Genomic DNA, 20,338 nt, shown 5'->3' with positions numbered 1-20,338 from the left:
GTAAATTTTGAAAATCTAACTGTTAGATTATATGTTCTTATTATATCCTTTATACTTGCAAAATTTCAAGAAGATCAAATATCAATAATTATGTCATCAATCAAATATTTAAATTTCAAGTTTTTATAGTTTAAAATTATGCATAGCAAATGAGTTTATTGATCGAATAGTAAATAACATCCAACTTAAATGAAATTTAACAGGCATATTAAGAACATAAATAACATGCGATCTAACATTTACATTTTCAAATTTCATATCTAATAAAAAGATATATGAGAAATTTGAAGGGTTTCTCTATAACTAAATTGAAGATAAACTTTGTTCATTTTGCTAATATCTACTTTTCAATTGATTATATGACTAATTCACTTAATCTTTTTTGTGACATAGTCTATTAAAATTTTTTATATAAACTATTGTAACGAGTTTTATTAATAAAATTCTATAATAAATAAATGTATTTGGAAAAGATTTATTTTTTTATTTAACCAAGATTTGTTATATTCTAAATTTAAACATTATTATGATTGTTTTTTGTGTTATCTCTCTATTATACTCTTCCATTAGCTTCTATGTATTTTACTATGAATTTCTTATGAATTTGTGAGATTTAATAAAAAAAATTTATTATATACTTTTCATTTTCATAGCAATAACTTTATCTAGAAATTTTATTTTTTAAGTCAATCAATTTTTGAGTCAATAAACTTAGAGGGTGCTTGGATAGCTGATGCGTTTTGGGTTTCAGCATTTTGGGCTTTTTTTTTTTTTTCCTGACCAATACATTGTTTATGGGACATGAATAGTGCATCAAGACAAATTAATAGTGCACTGTTTATGTGAACAGTAATTAGAATATATATTTTTTTATTATTTTCAATTTTCAGTAAAATAAGCGGTATTCAAATACTCCTTTAAATGTACATATTAAAAATAATAATAATAAAGTCGAGTACATGCATTAGCATAAGTCTCAGTTAATCTTTATTCTTCATTTAATTAAATCTCACACCGCTCACACTTTTGCTTACTCGATCACATCACATCCCCTCTTTCTTCTAGTTTCGCCGCCATTTTCTTGTTTTTCTTTGGCTGCCATTTTCTTGTTTTTGAAACAGCGACTTCAAAAAGAAGTATTGAAGTACATAAGAAAGTCTTTGCTTCCAAGATATCAGATATCTGGAAGGTTTTAAAAGAAAACAATGTAGGGTCACATCATTTCGTCACTTCTGATTGCAAGCCTTTTGTGAGAGTGGCTTCCAAGTTCCATCCCAGACCCTTATGGTGCTTCATAACTTGATTGGGTATATGACACCGCCAACCTCTTTCAAGAATTGCGACAAAAGTCCGGATAGATTCTGTTTTTGATTTAATAAAGCAAAAAACTATTTCCAAGAACGAATCGTTCGAGCTATCACTTGCATCTTCATGTTCCAAAGAACCAACGCGGTGGAAAGATGTCAGAAGATTTTAGCAAGGAATTTGATTCCATGTTGGCCCTTGGCAAGGGTTGTAACAAGCGAGAAAATAGCTAAGGGATGGAATCTTATAACTTCACAACTCAAATTGCCTATTGTTGGAAGGGTAGTTGGATTCCGTGAGGTGATGTTCATCCTAAAACCAAATTTTATGAAGAGATAGATTACTAAGATTTCAAGCCAAGGACAGAAAGATTTCGAGGGTGTTTGGTAGAGTAGTTTGAGATGGAATTTTTGTAATTTTTTTGAAGTTTTTTAAAATACTTATAGGCGAAAAAGTGTGTGAAAAAATTTGTAACGTTGTTTAAAATGTAAAAATCCCTTAAGTAAGATATCATAGCAACACAATTGTAATTGCATATGTGGTCAACTTTTGTAAAGTTATGGTTATTCCCAAGACCAAAACTTATGAGGAGATAGGATATTATGAGTTTTTATATGGTAACATTTCTTTTCTTTTTTTTAAGAGTTGTTAGTGTTTTTTCAAAAAATATATATAAATATTAGTCAATAAATAAAATAATTTTTTTTACCAATGGGAAAAAAAAAATAGAGAGAAAAATGCTAGGTTAACAACATTTTTCACAACTGTTTGATTATTATGGCTGTTATTGGTGGGTAAAATATTAATTTTAATAGTAGGTTTAAATTAGAACTAGTAACAATTTAACATTTATAATTTGTTATGAAAATGTTATGAATGTAACACTTCTTTAAAAAGAAAAGAAAATAGCAATACACAAAAAATTTCACAACATTTTTCACAACAGTTGGCAAACTTTTACTAGTTTTCGTCTAGGTTCTCTACTAACGTCACATTTTTTACTTACCATTATCAATCTACCACATCAACATATGTGAAAAGTTTTGATAAATTTTTTGTGTCTGTAGACTTTCTAAAAAAAATTATGCTTGATTAATTAGTAATTTTGCATCTAAAACAAGATAATAGAGTTTAAGTAATATTTAATTTTTTTTAAGTCATATTTAAATATATAAATGACCTCAATTCAGTTTTCGCTTAAGGCCCCAAAATCTATTAAGCCACCCCATGTGTGTGTGTATATATATTCTCTATCTACAAAGTCTTTATTTTTCATCTACTTATGGTATAATTTTACACTGTTATGGATTTGCTTTCACAGTTCTACATAATTTTTAGCAACCATTAGGGTGGTACATTCTGAAATTGTTGAGTTCTTGAAACTAGGCTAGTAATGGAAGAATAGTAGAGAGAAAGATTTATAGAGCGAGAGAGAGAGAGGGAAGATATTTTCTTATACAAATGTAATATGAACTCAAAAGAATAATCTACAACCCATTTGTGACTATTTATACATATCTTAAGCCTTCTAAGTTCTACCATGTGATCTAATTCACCTAAACCAGGGAAAATCAGTTATTCCAAACAACATCGTATCAAAGACTATGCGTCCTTTATTAAATTTGACCTAGAAATAGCATCGTGTTGAGTAAGTGATCACACGCGTGATTTCAAGTGCTAATGTTCACACGTGTTTTCATTAAACCAAACGCACAGTTTTGAGCAATCTGTTTGTCGTAAATGATGATGTGTTTGTGTGTCTTCTTGCTTAGACGAGCAACCTACGGTGAAGTCCTCAAGGGACAAGGGTGTTGTTACTTGTTGGTGCTACCATGATACCATCAATGGCCATGAGTAAAACTACTCATTCTCTCTATCTAACACAGCTGAAACCTGAAGGTGCTGTTTAAGTGAGGGTTTTTGGGACTTGGGCTTTTTTTGGTTTTGAATGTAGTGAGATGTCCTAATTCGGTTCAATTGCAAATCATATATTTATATAAAGACCAAACAATGAGAAAATTCAGTTATGTTCTAAATTTGAAGTATAATTTTGTGTGATGTGTCAAATTAGTTTATTAATTTTGGTGAAAATATTTACCACTCATTGCAACAATCTAGGATTTTTTTTTATTTTTTTTTATTTTTAAGAATCATCAAGGATTTTGTTAGTTTTATATTAAAGTTGACACCACTTTCAATAAGAATTGTTTTTTAAATATAAGAATTTTATAGCATATATTGAACTTTACGTTTTAATTTTTTTTTTATTAATTTAAGACAACTAAACAACTCTTTCTTAAAAGAAAAAAAAAAAAAAGCTTATAAAAAAATTATCATTTGAAAAAGGGAGTATTATTTTGAATCTGAATTGAGTAAGATAGTTAAAGAATAAATTCTTTCTAAAACTACAATTAAAAAAATTAAATATTAATTATAATAAACATAACAAATCATTTACGGAAAAATTGAAATTTAAGAATAAAATTTAAAATGAAAAATGGTTAGCCTTTAAAAATTGACCTATTAATTTTTTCCCCCAGTGCACCTACTAGGAATAAAAATATAATGATTAAAACCATAATTTATAAAACTGACTCTAAAATATAAAACAAAGACCAAAATTGTAAAGTAGACATAATAAAAGAAAACCAAATAATACTACAACAAAGGCCATACTATGGTAGTCCAAACACCAAAAAAAAAAAAAAAATCCAAACAAACAAACAAAATAAAACGGGAATTTCCAACAAAAAAAAAAAAAACGAAAACAAAATATAACGATATAGTAATACTAATAATCTACTACCAATTAACTAGAGGTAGAGCTACATGATATCAAATTTGATATTCCAACGGTACAATAAAAGAGTAATTTGATGCCAAGTGTCTCTATATTTTAAATCAGTTTCAATCTGTGTTAAGTATCAATTAATCTCATTTATAAAATTTTGAACGTATAAAACTTCAAAACTATGTAAAACTATTTTAAGTTCATCTAAAAACTTAATCAAAAACTACTTCTAACTCATTCTATTTAGGTTCCATTTGAAATTTCTTCCAATTCCTACATAAGCTAAATATGGTTATTATTATATTTTGATAACTCTTAAAAAAAACTCGAGTTCCACACACAAAAAAAAAAAACAAAAAATTCTAAGGCTAAGTTCGCTATAACTCGATTGTCCAAAATTCGAGTTTTACATTTATAACTCAATTTTTAGAAAATCAAGATTCAAAACAGAGATATTTCCCTAAATAGTTTTAGATAGATGACATTTTGCTAGAAAGTTTGTAAAAAACGAATAAAAGCTCATTTTGGCCCTAAAATTAGTCTAACCCGTCCATTGCCTCCCCGCTTAACAGTAATTACCAATTAGTGCCAAAGGAATATATTTTGATGGGAATATTGTCGGTATAGCCTAATTATAAAGTTGTACTGATACCAATCGCTTTACTGTCCCTTTCAAAAGAGGGACCAAGACCCACTACATAAATGATAAATGTGGACTCTTCCATGTTAAGCTAAATAAAGTTGCTTTGGATCCTAGAGCTAGGTCTTAACAACTTATGAAATAACGACTTGACCCCACAACGATTATAATAGAATATAGAAAACAAAAGGGCGTTTAGTTTTGACTTTTTGAGAGTTTTAAACTCACAAGTTTCATTGGTACAAATGCGAAAGCTATCCATTGGCTACGCTTAACTCACTTTATAATTCCAAAAAAAAAAAAAAATCAATTTATAATATTTTTTTTTTCAAAAGAAAAAGAAGAAGAAGAAGAAGAAGAAGTAAATTCACAAAGGGTCATTCCAAGAAGGCTTAAAACTCACAAGGCACAGCAGAAGAGTTGGTAAATATTCCTTAAAAAAATTGATAAATTACCACTCAACCAAATTCTAGCAAGAAAAATAAGCCATTTACTCCTTGTATTTATCTTTTCTTGGGGGTGGGTGGAGGTCAAACATTCTCTGGTTTTATGATAAAATTTAATTATTAACATCACCATGAAACTTGTTTGAATTTAGTCATTCTTAATGAAGGACCACACCTACTCTTGATTTGATCAATTCAATTCACCTATAATAGCAGGGAATTGTCAAAATTGAATGCTTTTCTAAGTTTTCTTATTGTAAAGAATAGTAAAAGATTGTATCCAAATGAAATAGAGGATCTGAGGCTTGATGATTCAACAGCCTAGCAGCTAATAAAACGATAAAAAGTTGAGAGACGAAGATAGAAACTTTACATACAAAAAGAACTCCTTGGAAAATAAAATTGAAGGGTGCAAGGCTAGCATGTTGCTGGGGATTGTGGCCAAACTTTACATTATGGATCCATATAAAAACAATAGAACATCCAATTGTCTTTAAAAATTCCTCTACAACTTTGCATTTAAAACATTTGTACAAAAATTAACTATCTTCCAAAAAAATCGTTTTCCTTTGACACCATTAAATGTATCTTCTTCTCAATTCACCTCACCAATTCTCTCTCCTAGTCTTCCCATTTTCTTTCTTTTTACCAAAAGTAACAAAAGCAATAAATTATTTCTCTATTCTTCTTTCAGATCTCTTCCAGAGCAACAACCACCACCCAATTCGATATACAACTCATCCACCTCTCTCTGATGGACCCTCCCATTTCTTCACTACTTGTAGCAAAATTTCATTCCATGTGTCAATAGGCCCAGGCAAGCACCAATGCACACAATCATTCTGCACTCGATCTGTCACCCCATTAGCAAATGGAAAAGGATGCATATATGGCCCCGGGTGCCCATCTGGCCTCAACAATGATAATTTGGTCACATCTAATGCCTCAACTCTAAATTTTGCAAATTGCTTAGCGTTGTCCTTTGCTGCATTCACTTCTTCTACCTCAATTTTTCTCATATCAGCATCCATTCCTTCAAGCTGCTTCTCACTCTCATTATAAGGCTTTTTCTTGGGACAAGCCCCGGCCTTATCCCAATCGCCTTCAAAATGTGAAGGCGAAAATGTAGTCACAACTACATCAATTGCATTACCATTAGACCCTCTCCTTTCAATTATGGTCTTAAGGGTAGTTCTAAGAGCCTTTCTTAAAACATCATAAAATCCAATCTCAGTGTGATTGAGACCAGGACAGTAATGACAGCCTAACACTAAATCACCCTCATAGTACACCGCTGGGTGTAGAAACCAATGCCCAATTGATAAAACAATCATGCTTATATGATCCAAATCACTTGCCCACCTTTCATCAACATGATCTAAATATAACTTGTTATGATCAGGCCCCAATTTTGACTTTTCAATACCCTTAACTAGAAATGGTGACCAATACACTGAGATATTAGCATTGTGAGAAGGAAAATGCCACCTCCGAAACTTGTTCTCCTCCCCATCCTTGTAAACAAGTTCAGGCACAGAGGCAGTGGATAACATGCAAAGAAGGGACTCTAATTGGTTCCTAGCCATGGAATCACCCACAAATGCAATATGCTTGTTCCTAATGAGTTGAAGAAAAGTGTTTGGTTCAAACCTTGGTAGTTTACATTGCTTGGGTTTCCACCTCCAATAGAGGTAGTCAAAGTCCGGCCTGCCATGATTGAAACAATTCTGGCCATCTTTTATGGTACCACATGTTGTACCATTGTATAAAGGTCCCAACTTGTCAGGGACCCATTTGCCTGAAGTGTACTCACATGGAGTCTCATCAGCTCTTTCCTCTTCTGCTACAAAGAACAACATCGTATTGAGTCTTTGTTAGTCATAAAATCCCAATTCCAAAACGCAAAAACAAAACAAAACCCAACAAAAATTTCAATGGTTTAAACTCGAAAACAAAAATAAAGAATGCATGTACCTTTATGGGGAGACAAATGAGGAGGAGGAGAAAAACGAGGAGGTGGAGCAAGAGAAAGAGTAGAAGAGGAAGTGATGATTATGGGGGTGGTATTGGAGAACTGATCTCTTGAAGATTGAGGGAGTTGAAGAGGGTAAAAGTAAAGGCGAAAGATAACTATTGGGAAGAAGGCATAGATAGTCCAAGGTAAGAGCTTTTTGGCAAGGGAGTAGTGAGTTTGATCTTTGAACGGAGTTGTTAACGTTGTACTACCCATTTCATAGCTATCTTTTCTCTTGCTTTTTCTCAACTCTTCTGTCCCTTTTTTCTTAGGCGTTTTAAGAAATGAGCAAGCCAGCTGAGGAAGACACGAAAAATATAGTCTTTTTTTTGGTTGGGTTGGCAGAGAGAGAGAGAGAGAGAGAGAGAGGGGGGGGGGGGGGGGAGGCTTTTATTTCTAACTATTTCCGCTTTGCAAAAATTACTTCACACCTTTTTTGTTGTAATTCTGACGCATCATATTGTTAGTAATTAACCATTTTAATTAATCATTATTTATATATGTTAACGGATTATTTTTTCTTTACTAATTGTACACTGTTATGTCATAATCGTAATAAGAAGTTATGAAAATTTTTATAGAAGACATGAAAAATATAATCTTTTTTTTGGTTGGGTTGGCAGAGAGAGAGAGAGAGAGAGAGAAAAAAGGGGAAGGCTTTTATTTCTAACTATTTTTTCTGGTAAAAATTATTTCACAATTTTTTTGTTATAATTATGAGGTATCATATTGTTAGTAATTAACCATTTTAGTTAATCATCATTTATATGTATGAACTTTCTATTTTTTTTTTAATCATACTCTGTCATATCATAGTTGTAATAAGAAGTTGTGAAAAATTTAGTGGTCCTAAATTTTTCCTTTCTTTCTTTGTTTGTGAGGGCAGGTGAGTGAGTCAAAATCACATAGAAAAGCCAAATTATCTTTATGGTTGGCCAACTAATATTAATATTAATCAAACACAACCTTGGTTTATGAACTTATATGACTGTTGTCTTTTGGAACATGTGGCAGTCTAGCAGAATTGCCTTATTTTAACTTCTTGTTTTTTTCTTTTTTGTACGTGCAAGTAATGCCTCCCCTCTAATCAATGGGCTAGTATGTCAAAACCCAAAAGTACCCTTTTATTATATGGGACATAAATCATGTAACTCTCATTGTAAGGATAAAATCGTCTATAAACCTAAAATTTGTACTCCACAAACATGGCAATTATTTCTGTCAACCTCTAATCAACTCTCAAGGAAAAAGACGCTCAATTAGAAAGAGGAGCTACGTGGACATCAAAGGACAACCCATTTAATTAAAAAATACATACATAGCCGGTGAGCTGTGAAAATTAGGCCTCCTCATGTCTTGAGACTTGAATGATGATTGATCATTGAGGACCGAAATGACAGCAACAAAGTCATCAACACAGCCTTGCTTGTTTCTTGAAAAAAAGAAGAGAAAAAAGCCTTGCTTGTTTCGGCATGACATTTTTCCCCCCTTGGTTAGATAAAGATTTATAAATTCGAACCACTCTTTTGTCTGTAAGTTCTAAGTTTTAAATCATCAATCATTTCTTGGACCACACAGTGCAAAAAACTAGTTATCTGTATGATGATGCAATTCAATCTTTACATCATTAGAGGCAGTAAAAGCTTTTCTAAATGCAACTTTCTTGACATGACATGCAAATAGCACTAAGTAGATGCTAACAAATCGTGTTTTTTTTTTCTTTTTTTCATCATTTCATATGATAATGTCTCGGTGATTCATCATCTATAGGTTTCCTTCATACTCAAATGAATGATCTGGTGGCGCTGATGTGATGCTGTCTTATGTTTCTTCAATACTTGAGTCAAATCTGTAGCATCTTTGTAAAGTAATTCACTTGTACCTGTTATGACTGGAGGAGCTTGGTATATACTATATATGGTGATGAATTGAGCAGTCGAGATCTTGCTAGTCTTGATTCTTCGCTAATTACATGATCAGCTCAGGTGAAGAGATCACATATATGCATTGTCCTGAGGGGATCGTGCTTATCATGGTACCCTATCATGTGATTGGGGTGATATGTTCTCAATTAAGGAGTTATTTGTCTTGGGATCATCAATATATAAAAGCAAGAAGTTATGCAGAGAGGATGAAGTTTTGTCATGTTACGCTCTCTTTTAAAAGATAATTTAAATATTTTAAAACTACAAGATAAAAAAAAAAAAGGGACTCTTTGTAAGACTCTTTGTTTTTGGTTTAATATTTCAAGATAAACCTCTTGTACTTCTACCCTTTTATATATAAGAAATATTATCTTCACAACATTTTCATAATACTTTACAACAAATCTTAATTAACTGGTTGTTGGATATTATGGGTGGGTAAAAAAGTAATTTAAGTTGTAGATTCAAATTAGAATCAATAACAACTTATCGCCTATGATTTGTTATGAAAATGTTGTGGATGTAACATTTTCTTTATATATAACCCACAATTTTTTATGCCATCTCATCTCAAATACATCACAACCAAAAATAATATCATTTATCTTTAACCTTTCAATGATACCTACTTAGCTCCAAATTCATCACTTCATCTAATCTTAACCCGGATGAGTTGGCTATAACCAAGAAAGAGGGGTTTATTTATTTATTTATTGAGTGATGCTAGTTTATGGTTTTGATGTTGAGGTCAAATGTTATGGGTTTTCTAAAGGCTATGATTGAATTTGGATCATTAGATGGTTGGTGTGAGAAATCCATAAATATTTTTCTTAGAACTAAAAAAAAATAGAAACAAACCTTCCAATTGATTATTGATGAGATTAGTTGTTTTTTTAATTATGTTTTAGAACTCGAAATTTATAGGTTTCTTTGTAGTTTTTTTTACTTCTATGTAGTGCAATATCAATATGAATCATGATGATAAAAGTAAAAGTTAATGATGATTTTAGAGTGTTTTTCATGTTTTTTTTTTTAATGTGGAAGCTTTGCTAAAGGCAATTAAATCTTGATAAATGAAAAAAAATTTGACCATTTTTTCTTTATATTATTACATTCTCTATATGCTGGTACTTACAAATGATTTCTTTTTGTTGAGATAATGAAATAAGTGTTTGAGATTTGGGGCTTGGTATTTGGTTGTGAAAATGAAGTATTTGAGGAAGTGTTTGAGAGGTTGCTTGAATTTTTATAATTTTAGGATATGAAAGTATTTTTTGATTTGAATTTAAATTTATAAATTTCAAACCTCAAAATCATTTAATCAATTTAATAAATAAATATTACAAATAATATAATATGTTAGTCTCCTACAAATGTCAAAAAACTTGACTATTCCAACCTCAAAATTTTAGATTAGTAGAGCAAATCCACTCCATCTTTGAAAACCAATTTTATGACAATTTTTTTATTACAAAATATGAATTAAGAAAATTGAATTTCAAAAGGCTCAGCAATACTGTGGTAAACATAAATATTATATAATGAGTATTATAAATAGGTCTTAAAAAACATAAAATTATTTCAAATGAATTTGCAAAGCATCCATTCATCGCGCAAGAAAATATCTAATTTATTCTTAAGTAAAGATGATTACTAGCCCATCATTATATAACCTAGATGTGATATTTAGGAAGTTATTTCTAATAAGTGAATATTTGTTCCAAGGGTAAAAAATGGGAGATTTGAACTAATATTCTTCCCTTCCTAAAGCATTATCCCTAGTGGATTGTGCTGCCTTTTAGGATTAACATTTAAAAATTTATATATCCGAAAAAAAAATCAATTCAGATTAGCTCTAATTCATTTAGAGCTAATCATTAGAGGAACTATAAGTATATAAGTGAAGCAATTAGGCATTTTAATTGATGTAGAATAGATAGCACATGGCCAGAGAAATGAGAGTGCCTGAAATCAAAGCGCAAGACCAAGGGGTACTAATAGAACCCATAAGAGTGATGGTGTCGAAATTTGCTTGAATTTTGATTGAAATTCATCACTTTGCCTTGAACTGCACTTTAATTTTGGTGAATTCCTTCATTAAGGCTTTGGAAACATCAAATTTGCCCTCTTGCGTAACTTTTTTGCTCAAAAGTCAAAATAAGGTCTTGCTTGTTTTGGATGACTCTTAATGTCCATAGTTTATGATTTTGCATTTAACCCAAAATTTTCATTTTTGGCGAAAATCGGTATTGTGCCACCTAATCTTGTGATTAGTGCGAATTTGGGTTTTACATGTTTTTCTCGTCGTCCTAAGGTTTTGTCTTTTTAATGTTTATTTGTGATGCAACCTCCAGACGTAGTCAAACTATAACTCAGATCAATAGAATTCAGAATTTTTCTCTATTGTTTTTCTAGCGGATTCCAAACCTATTACCTTGTAAATTCAAGGAATCTCTCATGGATTTGAGATTCATTACCCGAAACAAACAGTTTAGTATTTGTTCCAAAAAAAAAAATATCGTGTATGTTTTCTTCAGACTTTCGCGACATCATTTATGGCCTAAACTAAATTCACTACAGCAATATTCATAGGCTAATTATGTGTTTTTGCATTCCATATTGTTTGATTAGCTTCTAAATAGGTATTATAAGCTCTAAATTTTACGCAAATTACACTAATATAGGAATCGTAAGCAATTTTCAAATGAAAGCAAGCCATATATGCACTATACCAATTTGTACTCCAATAGTTAAGGTAAGTGGGTAACAAATTATTCTCATGATTTTAGTAATAAGCTACTCTTTGCTAATTGCTAATGATCCAAAATGCTTGTGATGCAGAGGGAGTTTGCATGTGATGATATGATGCTAGAGTCGTATGTTGGTTGGGTTAACACTTGGCAACCATTCTTTTCGTCGACATTAATAAATGATGATGTAAGCGGCATGATTTTGGCCTTTAGTAGTTATTACATTCATAATGCAGAGATGTATATGCATAAAAGGCCACGGAATGCTTACTCTTACAAGACGTCCCACCTAAAAACGGCACAAAGAAAAGCTAATAAAGTCAAACAAACCACTCATAATCATGTGAAAGTTTTTTTTGTTTTTTGAGAAAGAAATCATGTGAAAGTGAGAGGCCAAGAAAAAAAAAAATATATATATATATATATATATATATATATATATGAAAAATAATGATTGTGCAGTATACTTAAAAATTATACACAAAATACTTTTTTTGTGTGTGCAATTTTAGTTTTATTTATTAAGCCATTAAATAGGTAAAAAATGTTCTCATATTAGATATTAAAGTGAAAAACATAGATTAAAATTTTCTTTTTACACTTTATTAAAAATAAAATAAAATAAAATAAGAAGAAGAGAAATTGTTTTCTTTTTTGATGAAAACTAATTTAAATAAGCTTTGGTTGAACCTACCTTAAGGAGCGTTTGCGATCATCCCCATTATAAGATTTGTACAACTAACCGTCCTTTATCCTTTCATTCAAGGGGGTAAAAATTAATTTCTTTTAGCTTATATATGTTACTAAATATTCATTGTGTAAAATAAATAAATATTATAAATCATTATTCATAAAAATATAATATTATTATGTTTCACCAAGTAATTTTTGATTTATCCTACCTATATCATGTCTATACTTGATCACAATGTTGGATTCCTAAAAGAGAAATGTATTCATGTAGAGTTTTATTCAATTAAGAATATGATAGTAGAGTTTTATTCAATAAAGAAAAAAAAATTTCTCTCCAAACTTCAACGTACTTTTATATCTTTTTATTGCATGTAAATTTTGATAAATCCATTATTAGATTATATTTTTTATTATCTCTTTTATCCTTGCAAAATTTCAAGAAAATCAAAGATCAATAGTTATGTCATCAATCGAATATTTTTTTGTAGTCTTAAATCATACATAAAAAATAAGTTTATGAATCGAATGGTAAATAACATATGATTTGAACGAAATTTGACATGCATATTAAAAATATAAAAAAATATGCAATTAATCTAATTATTAGACTTTAAAAATACGCATTAAAAATATAAAAAACAAGCAATTAATCCAATTGTTAGATTTTTAAAATGTCTAGTCAAGTTTATTTTTTAGTAAGAATTTGAAAAGTTTCGAGAGAAATTTTATCCTTCAATAAAACATGTTTATTTTGAAAAGTAGCCGCTTTGATTGTAGTAACCAATGGGGAAAACCCTTTGGACTTTCTTATCATTTTTGTAGTCATTCACATGTGTATTAATTTAATGATAAACACAACTCACTAGGTGAATAATTGTTTCATTTTCATGATAGGTGCATTGGTAATAATTATGAGAGTGCGAAGGTTGATTAAAAAACTAAATAGCTAAAATGAAGTTGAGACTTGAGATAGATCTTGGTACTTGTTATAAGTATTCAAGCCATTGAGATACTACAAGAGCCGGTGATGAGTTGAAATATTATTAGTTTAGTAATAGAACCAGTTTATGGATGGTAAGTGATGAGTTGAAAAAGAAGTAATAAAAAGCACCACAATCTTTTTTTTCTAATTTAATATTAACACGATATATATAGCTAGCTAGGTAAGTTTATTCTCAAATCATCACCTACACTTGAATACTTCTCCTATGGGCCGTATCAAATGTATATCAATATTAGCAAGCTCTTATTAGACTTCAGAAATATGAGAATATGATAGATAGTGGAAAGTCCACATTTTGTAAAGTGCCCTTTCATCTTAATTAAAACTATTATTTGGAATGCGATATAGGCAAAATGATATTATGTTTTAAGTGTGTACATCCAGCTTCTGATAACACGTGGGACTCAATTGTAGATTCAACGTATTGTACGTGAAAGTCTGGGTATAGACACTCAAAACATGATACACCGTCTTGGTAATATAGAGCTTTTATTTTTTATCACGTGTAAACTGTAATGATGCTTTTTAGTATTAATAAATCTGGCTTGGTCTTCAACTTTTCTGCAAAACCATCACAAGTTGTCTTCTTTGGATTCTCATCCAATTTTTACGTTTTGGAATAATTACATTGGTTATCGAGCATTATTTTCTTAGTATTTACCTGACAAGTTAGCCGATTGATCACATGGTAATCTCCAAGCATCAACGCATATTCAAGAAGTTTTTTTCTTTTTTTGAGAGAACATATTCAATTAGTTTATGAATGTAAAAAGTAAAAACATAAAATTTAATAATGTAGCTACTACTCCTACACATAATAATAATATAGCATCCAAATCTTGCTGGAGAGAGCTTGCAGATCTCTGAGCATGTGACATTATTGAATCTATAATGATTTATGGATGTTTGAATAACATGCTTAGAACAGCTAATTTTCATACAAAATTAACCTTAAACATATCTTAATGGGTCATATAATTAATAACTCAATTTTGATTAAAATACTTCTAAAAACTTTATAAACAAGAAGATAAAACGCTCTTTTAAAAAAATTGACAATTACAACAATAAAAAATAAAAGTCTTCCAAGGACATGTGTCATGCCCTTAGCCATACCTTAAATAGATAAAAAAAAAATGATATACTAAAAAAAAAAGTCTACTATTTTTTTTTAATAACACGACCTTCGAAGGCAAGATTCTTTGAACTCACCTAAAAGAGTAAACTTCGGATACATAATCTCACACCCAAGAATCATGTCTTGCGCGAATGAGGACTCGAACTAACTGGTATATTTGATTTGATGAGTTAAATTTCATAAATCAATCTCTATAAAAATGCAGCATATAATCTTGTGTCTCCAAGCAATGAGTTGTTTAAAAACTTTACATTTTAATAGGACTAGAGATCATGATTAAATTTATTTCACGAAGAGTTGTATAAGAGTTTGGGATTAATTATGGGACACCACCCTATTTATGTATTGGATAAAATTGTATTGCAAAAAATGTTTATACTAGATAGTCCCATGAACATGTTGACTATAAAATTTGCTTAAATGTTATCAAAAGTCTTGAAGGTTCCAGGAAAAAAAAAAGAAAAAAAAAAAGAGTAATCGTAGAACAGCATAATATTTTAAAAGTTTTAGTGGTTTTATAAATATGTGTCGTCCGTACATTGAACCTAGGAGAGAACATGGCCACTTGGATGCACGGCATGCTTGGCCAGTGAGCATGATGACCAGAATGAGTGGTCACCAGCTCACCTCCCAGAATGGAATAACAAAGAGGTTTAGGGACCATTTTGGGTCTTTTTCGTATGAGTCAACTACAACTAGTAAAAATTTTTATGGTTGTATAAAAAATATAAAGTTTAATTTTTTATTATATCATAAATTGATTGATATTTTAGTCTAATGATAAAGAGTATCATCAAAAGCGGACGCTATAAATTAAAACTCTCTAAAATATACTACATAAAAAGAACAATAGACACAACTCACTCACACTGTGTTTGTTTGTTTTTTTTTGTTTTTTTTTTTTTTCTTTCATGAAAAACGCTGTGAAAACAACGTAACTCTAACAATCCTGCCCATGTTTTAGTCGTACATAGTGTTCTTAATGAACAAGTGGAATTGTGGGGAGACTTTCCTTTGAATATGACAACGTAGCGTTGAGAGTAGGCGTGTATAATTTAATCCTTATCATCAATCGTGTATCCCACACACCCCACAGAATCATTGCATATTTTTTTGAGTTTTCTCCATTTTGTGAAAACCCAATACCAATAGGAACAAACAAAACAATGTTTTTGCACCTTCGAATGTGTGTTCCCTTGGATTAGGGAAAAAAAGGATTGGAAAAGTCTTACGATTGTTCACCAATATTCTAGACAATACGTTTACACCTAAAAATTATATAATTTTTTTTTGGAAGCACGATATTTTTATTTGATATAGTATTTCTTCCTCTTAACATAATAATATATTTTATAAATTTAATTTATTGCAAAATTCATCATATTCATACGAGAAAGAAAGTGGAGAATCATATTTGTGTACCTCAAAAATAAGCAAAAATTTCCCAAGCTTTGCATGAGAAATAAATTTGTGGTTGATTGTGCTAATACATGCCATAAAAATTCTATAAATTTAATTCCATGTGGCGTGTTTTCATTTGTTAGCCTGCACCAACTGAAGTGTAAAAAATGTAGGGACGGGTCTGAATTTGCACAAAAAAAATGTGCTCAAATCACTGGACCTCTTTAAATAAAAATATAAAAATAATAATAAATAATCACTCTTTGGACCTGCCATCACATGGGTTGCCTCAAATTGGATTCACTCAGCAAATTGGACTTTTATTGATCACTCGAATTAGCGATTGTATAATAGAGAAGATTATATTTTAGCCAATCAAATCTAAAATTTATCTACATGATCAGGCAAAATTATGTAAAAATACATAATTTTACAGTTACCAATTTACATTGAAACTATTTAATTTCATTAAAGGAAAAAAAAAGTAGATTTCATTAAAGGAAAAAAAGTAGATTATGGTTGTTATGTGTGAAAAAAAAATAAAAATTTAAAGAAATCAAGAAAGTTTGATATTTAATGAAATACAGTGTAAAATAGATAATTTGATGTGAATGTTTTGAAAAATGAATTTATAAAATAAAAAAGTAAGTATTATGCTAAAATAGACAAACAAAAAATTTAAAAGTGTCATAATATTTTTACATACTTTTATTTTCAATTGCGGTGAATCTTTTTTTTTTTTTGAGAAAATTTTATAATTTTGTTTTAAAATATAGTAGATAAAAATGAAATTGTAAAATAAAAAATTAAGTATTATGCTAAAGGACAAAACTTAGGTACAGTAACTTAGGTGTTGTTCCGCTCTTAAGATTCAGTCATGTGGTTACTTAATTAAAAAATACACTTCTATCCCATGAGAAAAAATTCACATGACAGAATCTTAAAAAGAAAATTAAAGGAACAACACCTAAATACTATACTTAAGTCTTGCTTTATGCTAAAATAGACAAACAAAAAATTTAAAAGTGTCATAATATGTTATATGTGTGTGAAACTCCTTTCTAGAGATTTGAACCATGGTCATTGCGCCTCCACACCCCACAAACACTTATACTTATAAAGTGATCCACAAACACTTATACTTATAAAGTGACCAACATACCAAAAGGGTGGATAGAAATAACTCTTTACTTGAAATTTATAAAGATCTGGTTTTGAGTGGAAAACGCCCGATATTAAGGATTTGACAAGCCATTTTTTAGGATACAAGACTATAGGGTATGTCAATTCCCTTTGGAAGTCCAGGCCTCAAAGGGTAAAAATTACGATTGGGCAATTTGGGCACTCAATTTGTCAAGGCCCACGCTCACTTCAAGTTCTGGTGGACATGATAAAAACACAAAGTTCAGCCCATCCCCAATTAAAACAAGGGTTGACCAGCTCATGATTATTTTTATAAATTTTATATACAAAATTATTTTTATTTGATATAATAATAATAATTATTATTATTATTATAATTATAATTGATTTTTAGAATATGAAATTATTCCTTATGTTTAGTTGCTTTGATAACGATCGATAAAAAAGCTATAAAAAATTAAAATTTTGTGATTCACTAATATTAGTCTTAACCATTTAGATTTCTTAACTTCTTTTGGTGATATATATATATATCTATCTATATATATATATATATATATATATATATATATATATATATATATATATATATCCAACATTGTACTATTTATTCTATGTAATTAAAAAATTAATAATAGGATAAATAAATTTATTTTGTTATATTAATGATTTTAAATTGTGCATAATGAATTTTGATATTATTTTTATAAGATTTATATGAGAAACAACCGATTTAAAATATGATATTTTTTCTCAATTTTAGTCACTTTTGCAAAAGTTGAAGTAGAGTCCAACAAAATAATAATAATAATAACAACACAATCAATAATGTAGAAAAAATAAGGAGGATATTTGCATTTTTATTTTGTCAAAATGATTTTTGCATTCTTGAGTAAGTATGAAACATGTCTATCTATATCAGTCATTTTATTATGCAATTTTCAAATTTGTAAATACATATAATATGGTCAAATTACTATATTACTCTTATTTTCTATTATATATTATTATAAAATAGAACACTAAAATATTGCAATTTTTTTTCCAAGAAAAATAATTGAAATATTGGAGGAAACTAATAACAAAATATATTGCACATTGTGAAGGGAACTAAACCAAATTTTTTCTAAAATTATACCCTATCTAGTCCTGCTTTCCTTCCGACCGCCTTCATGCTCATGAGTGACGAATACAACTAGATTCCATTGTTGCAAGAGTTATTACCTCCCATATAAAATTCAACATTTCTTTCTGTTCGTGTTCATTGCAACTTTGCGCGAAAACTAACAATATAGATTGCATGAGTTACCTTTTTATTGAACAATTTTGATATTATATCATCAAAATGATAAAAAGAAAAAATATAGTACTTTTCCCAAATAGTTAAGTTGCAAGATTAAAAGGTGTCAGACATGAAATTAATAATATTAACATGCACTCATATTAAATCCAGTTATCAAAATTTATTGTTTCTTACTATCAATTATGATAATTAAATTGGGTTTGGATTCTTAGCTACATGCATGTCATTTTACAAATGATATCACAGTAAATTTCATTTGAAAATATAGAGCAAGTTGCTGTATTTGCCAAACGCCTTGTAGCTGAATTGACACTTCTCATTGCACAAAGTGCTTGGGGTTTAGGGGAAAAAATGTTTGAGTTATGGAGTTAACAGCACGTTGTAATTATCTCTTAGAAAAAAAAAAGTTGCTGCATTTGCTTCCTTTTGTCAAACCACGAATATCTCACTGAGAAATTGTGATTGTTATCGTTGAGTTTATACCAATTATTGATCTTTTACCATTGGACCTAAAATTAAACAAATTTTTGGAACTATTTTGTTTTTTATTTGGCTTATTTTCAAATGTACTTTATTTTGTTTTAACTTATTGTTAGACATTATGTTTTCATTTTAGCGTTAGATCTCTGTTCTTTACTTTAGTTTTGGATATAAATTAAAGCTTATTTATTATTTGTACTTACTTCTTGAATTTTAGGTTTTGTTCCTTTTTTATATGAAGAAATTGAGAAGCCAATTTACAACTTTTGGTGGGACAGCTCCTTTGAGTTCAACAATACTAAAGGGAGAACAAAGATAAAAAATTTATTCAAATGATTCAACACTATTTTTTTTTTCATAACACACACATTCAAACCAACACTATTAATCAAATTGAAGAATCATAATATATAAAAAATACTATAGTTTTAAAATTTTTGTAATAAAATATTAAAATGGTTAGCCCAACTAATATGTTAAAATCATGAACAATATCACAATCAATTTATGGAGCAATTGTTTGATAATAATTATGTGAATGTAATCTTAAATGATTCAGATTCCAAGAACACCAAGGCCAAATCAAGTAGTTTGGAGAAGTTTGGACTTTGGAGCTTTTTTTTCCGGAAATTCTATCAATAAATTATGTAAATGTAAAATCCATAAGATTAAAGATAATGTTGTGAAGGGTTGACGTGATGCGTTTCCTTTGATTTTTTTTTGAGAACCTTTGAAAGTTTATTAGCTGAATTAGACCTATGTTATTCTTATAGAATGGAGTAATAAATGTACTGTTACAAAAATGTTTTGGTTTTGCATTTGATGAGATTAATTTGAATTTACAACAAATTATAGTGGAATTAGGTATTGTGCTAAGTGTTATTATTAGTGGTGCTAAAAAGCAATATTGTTATTATTAACACCACCAATTCTAAAATATAAGCTGGAATGATGGAGTTAAACTTAAAAAATTTAGCTCTTCATCTACAGTGCATAGCCATTTATAGTTGTGCATTGTAGCAAGAAACTTAAAAAAAAAAGAAAAGAAAGTATTTTATTAAACCTCCCATCAAAATAATGTTTTTTTTTTCATTACACAAACTCTCTTCTAACCAAGCATCAGGCATGTGTCAATGTGATACTCCCTTTGCATGTGTTTGGTTTTTACCTCTCTCTCTCTCTCTCTGTCTACTTTTTTTTTTTTGTTCTTCTTCACTGGTTTTTTTTATGGGTAATGGTTACAGTGGTGGAGTTGTGGCTGTGTTAGTGGTTTTCATGGCTTTGATGGTGGTTGTGGTTGTGTTTT

General features: G+C 29.6%; 1 protein-coding gene across 2 annotated transcripts; it reads right to left on the bottom strand.

Annotated features, from left to right (window-relative positions):
- Nucleotides 1-5,550: 5,550 nt before the first annotated feature.
- LOC142630053 (xyloglucan O-acetyltransferase 1) lies at nt 5,551-7,551 on the bottom strand. Of its 2 annotated transcripts, none has more exons than XM_075804127.1 (2): nt 7,157-7,551; nt 5,551-7,025 (listed from the first exon to the last, which is right to left on the bottom strand). In XM_075804127.1, the coding sequence occupies exons 1-2, from the start codon at nt 7,410-7,412 to the stop codon at nt 5,920-5,922; spliced, it is 1,362 nt and encodes a 453-aa protein (XP_075660242.1). In that variant the 5' UTR covers nt 7,413-7,551; the 3' UTR covers nt 5,551-5,919. The 2 variants fall into 2 exon arrangements, with proteins under 2 accessions (XP_075660242.1, XP_075660243.1); XM_075804128.1 differs by having other exon boundaries at nt 5,551-7,022.
- Between the last annotated feature and the right edge of the window lie 12,787 nt (nt 7,552-20,338).

The sequence above is a fragment of the Castanea sativa genome, chromosome 3, assembly GCF_040712315.1.
Source record: "Castanea sativa cultivar Marrone di Chiusa Pesio chromosome 3, ASM4071231v1".
NCBI classification, from domain to species: Eukaryota; Viridiplantae; Streptophyta; class Magnoliopsida; order Fagales; family Fagaceae; genus Castanea; species Castanea sativa.
Note: the sequence above shows the minus strand (reverse complement) of the source record. Positions and strands in the feature narration are given on the sequence as shown.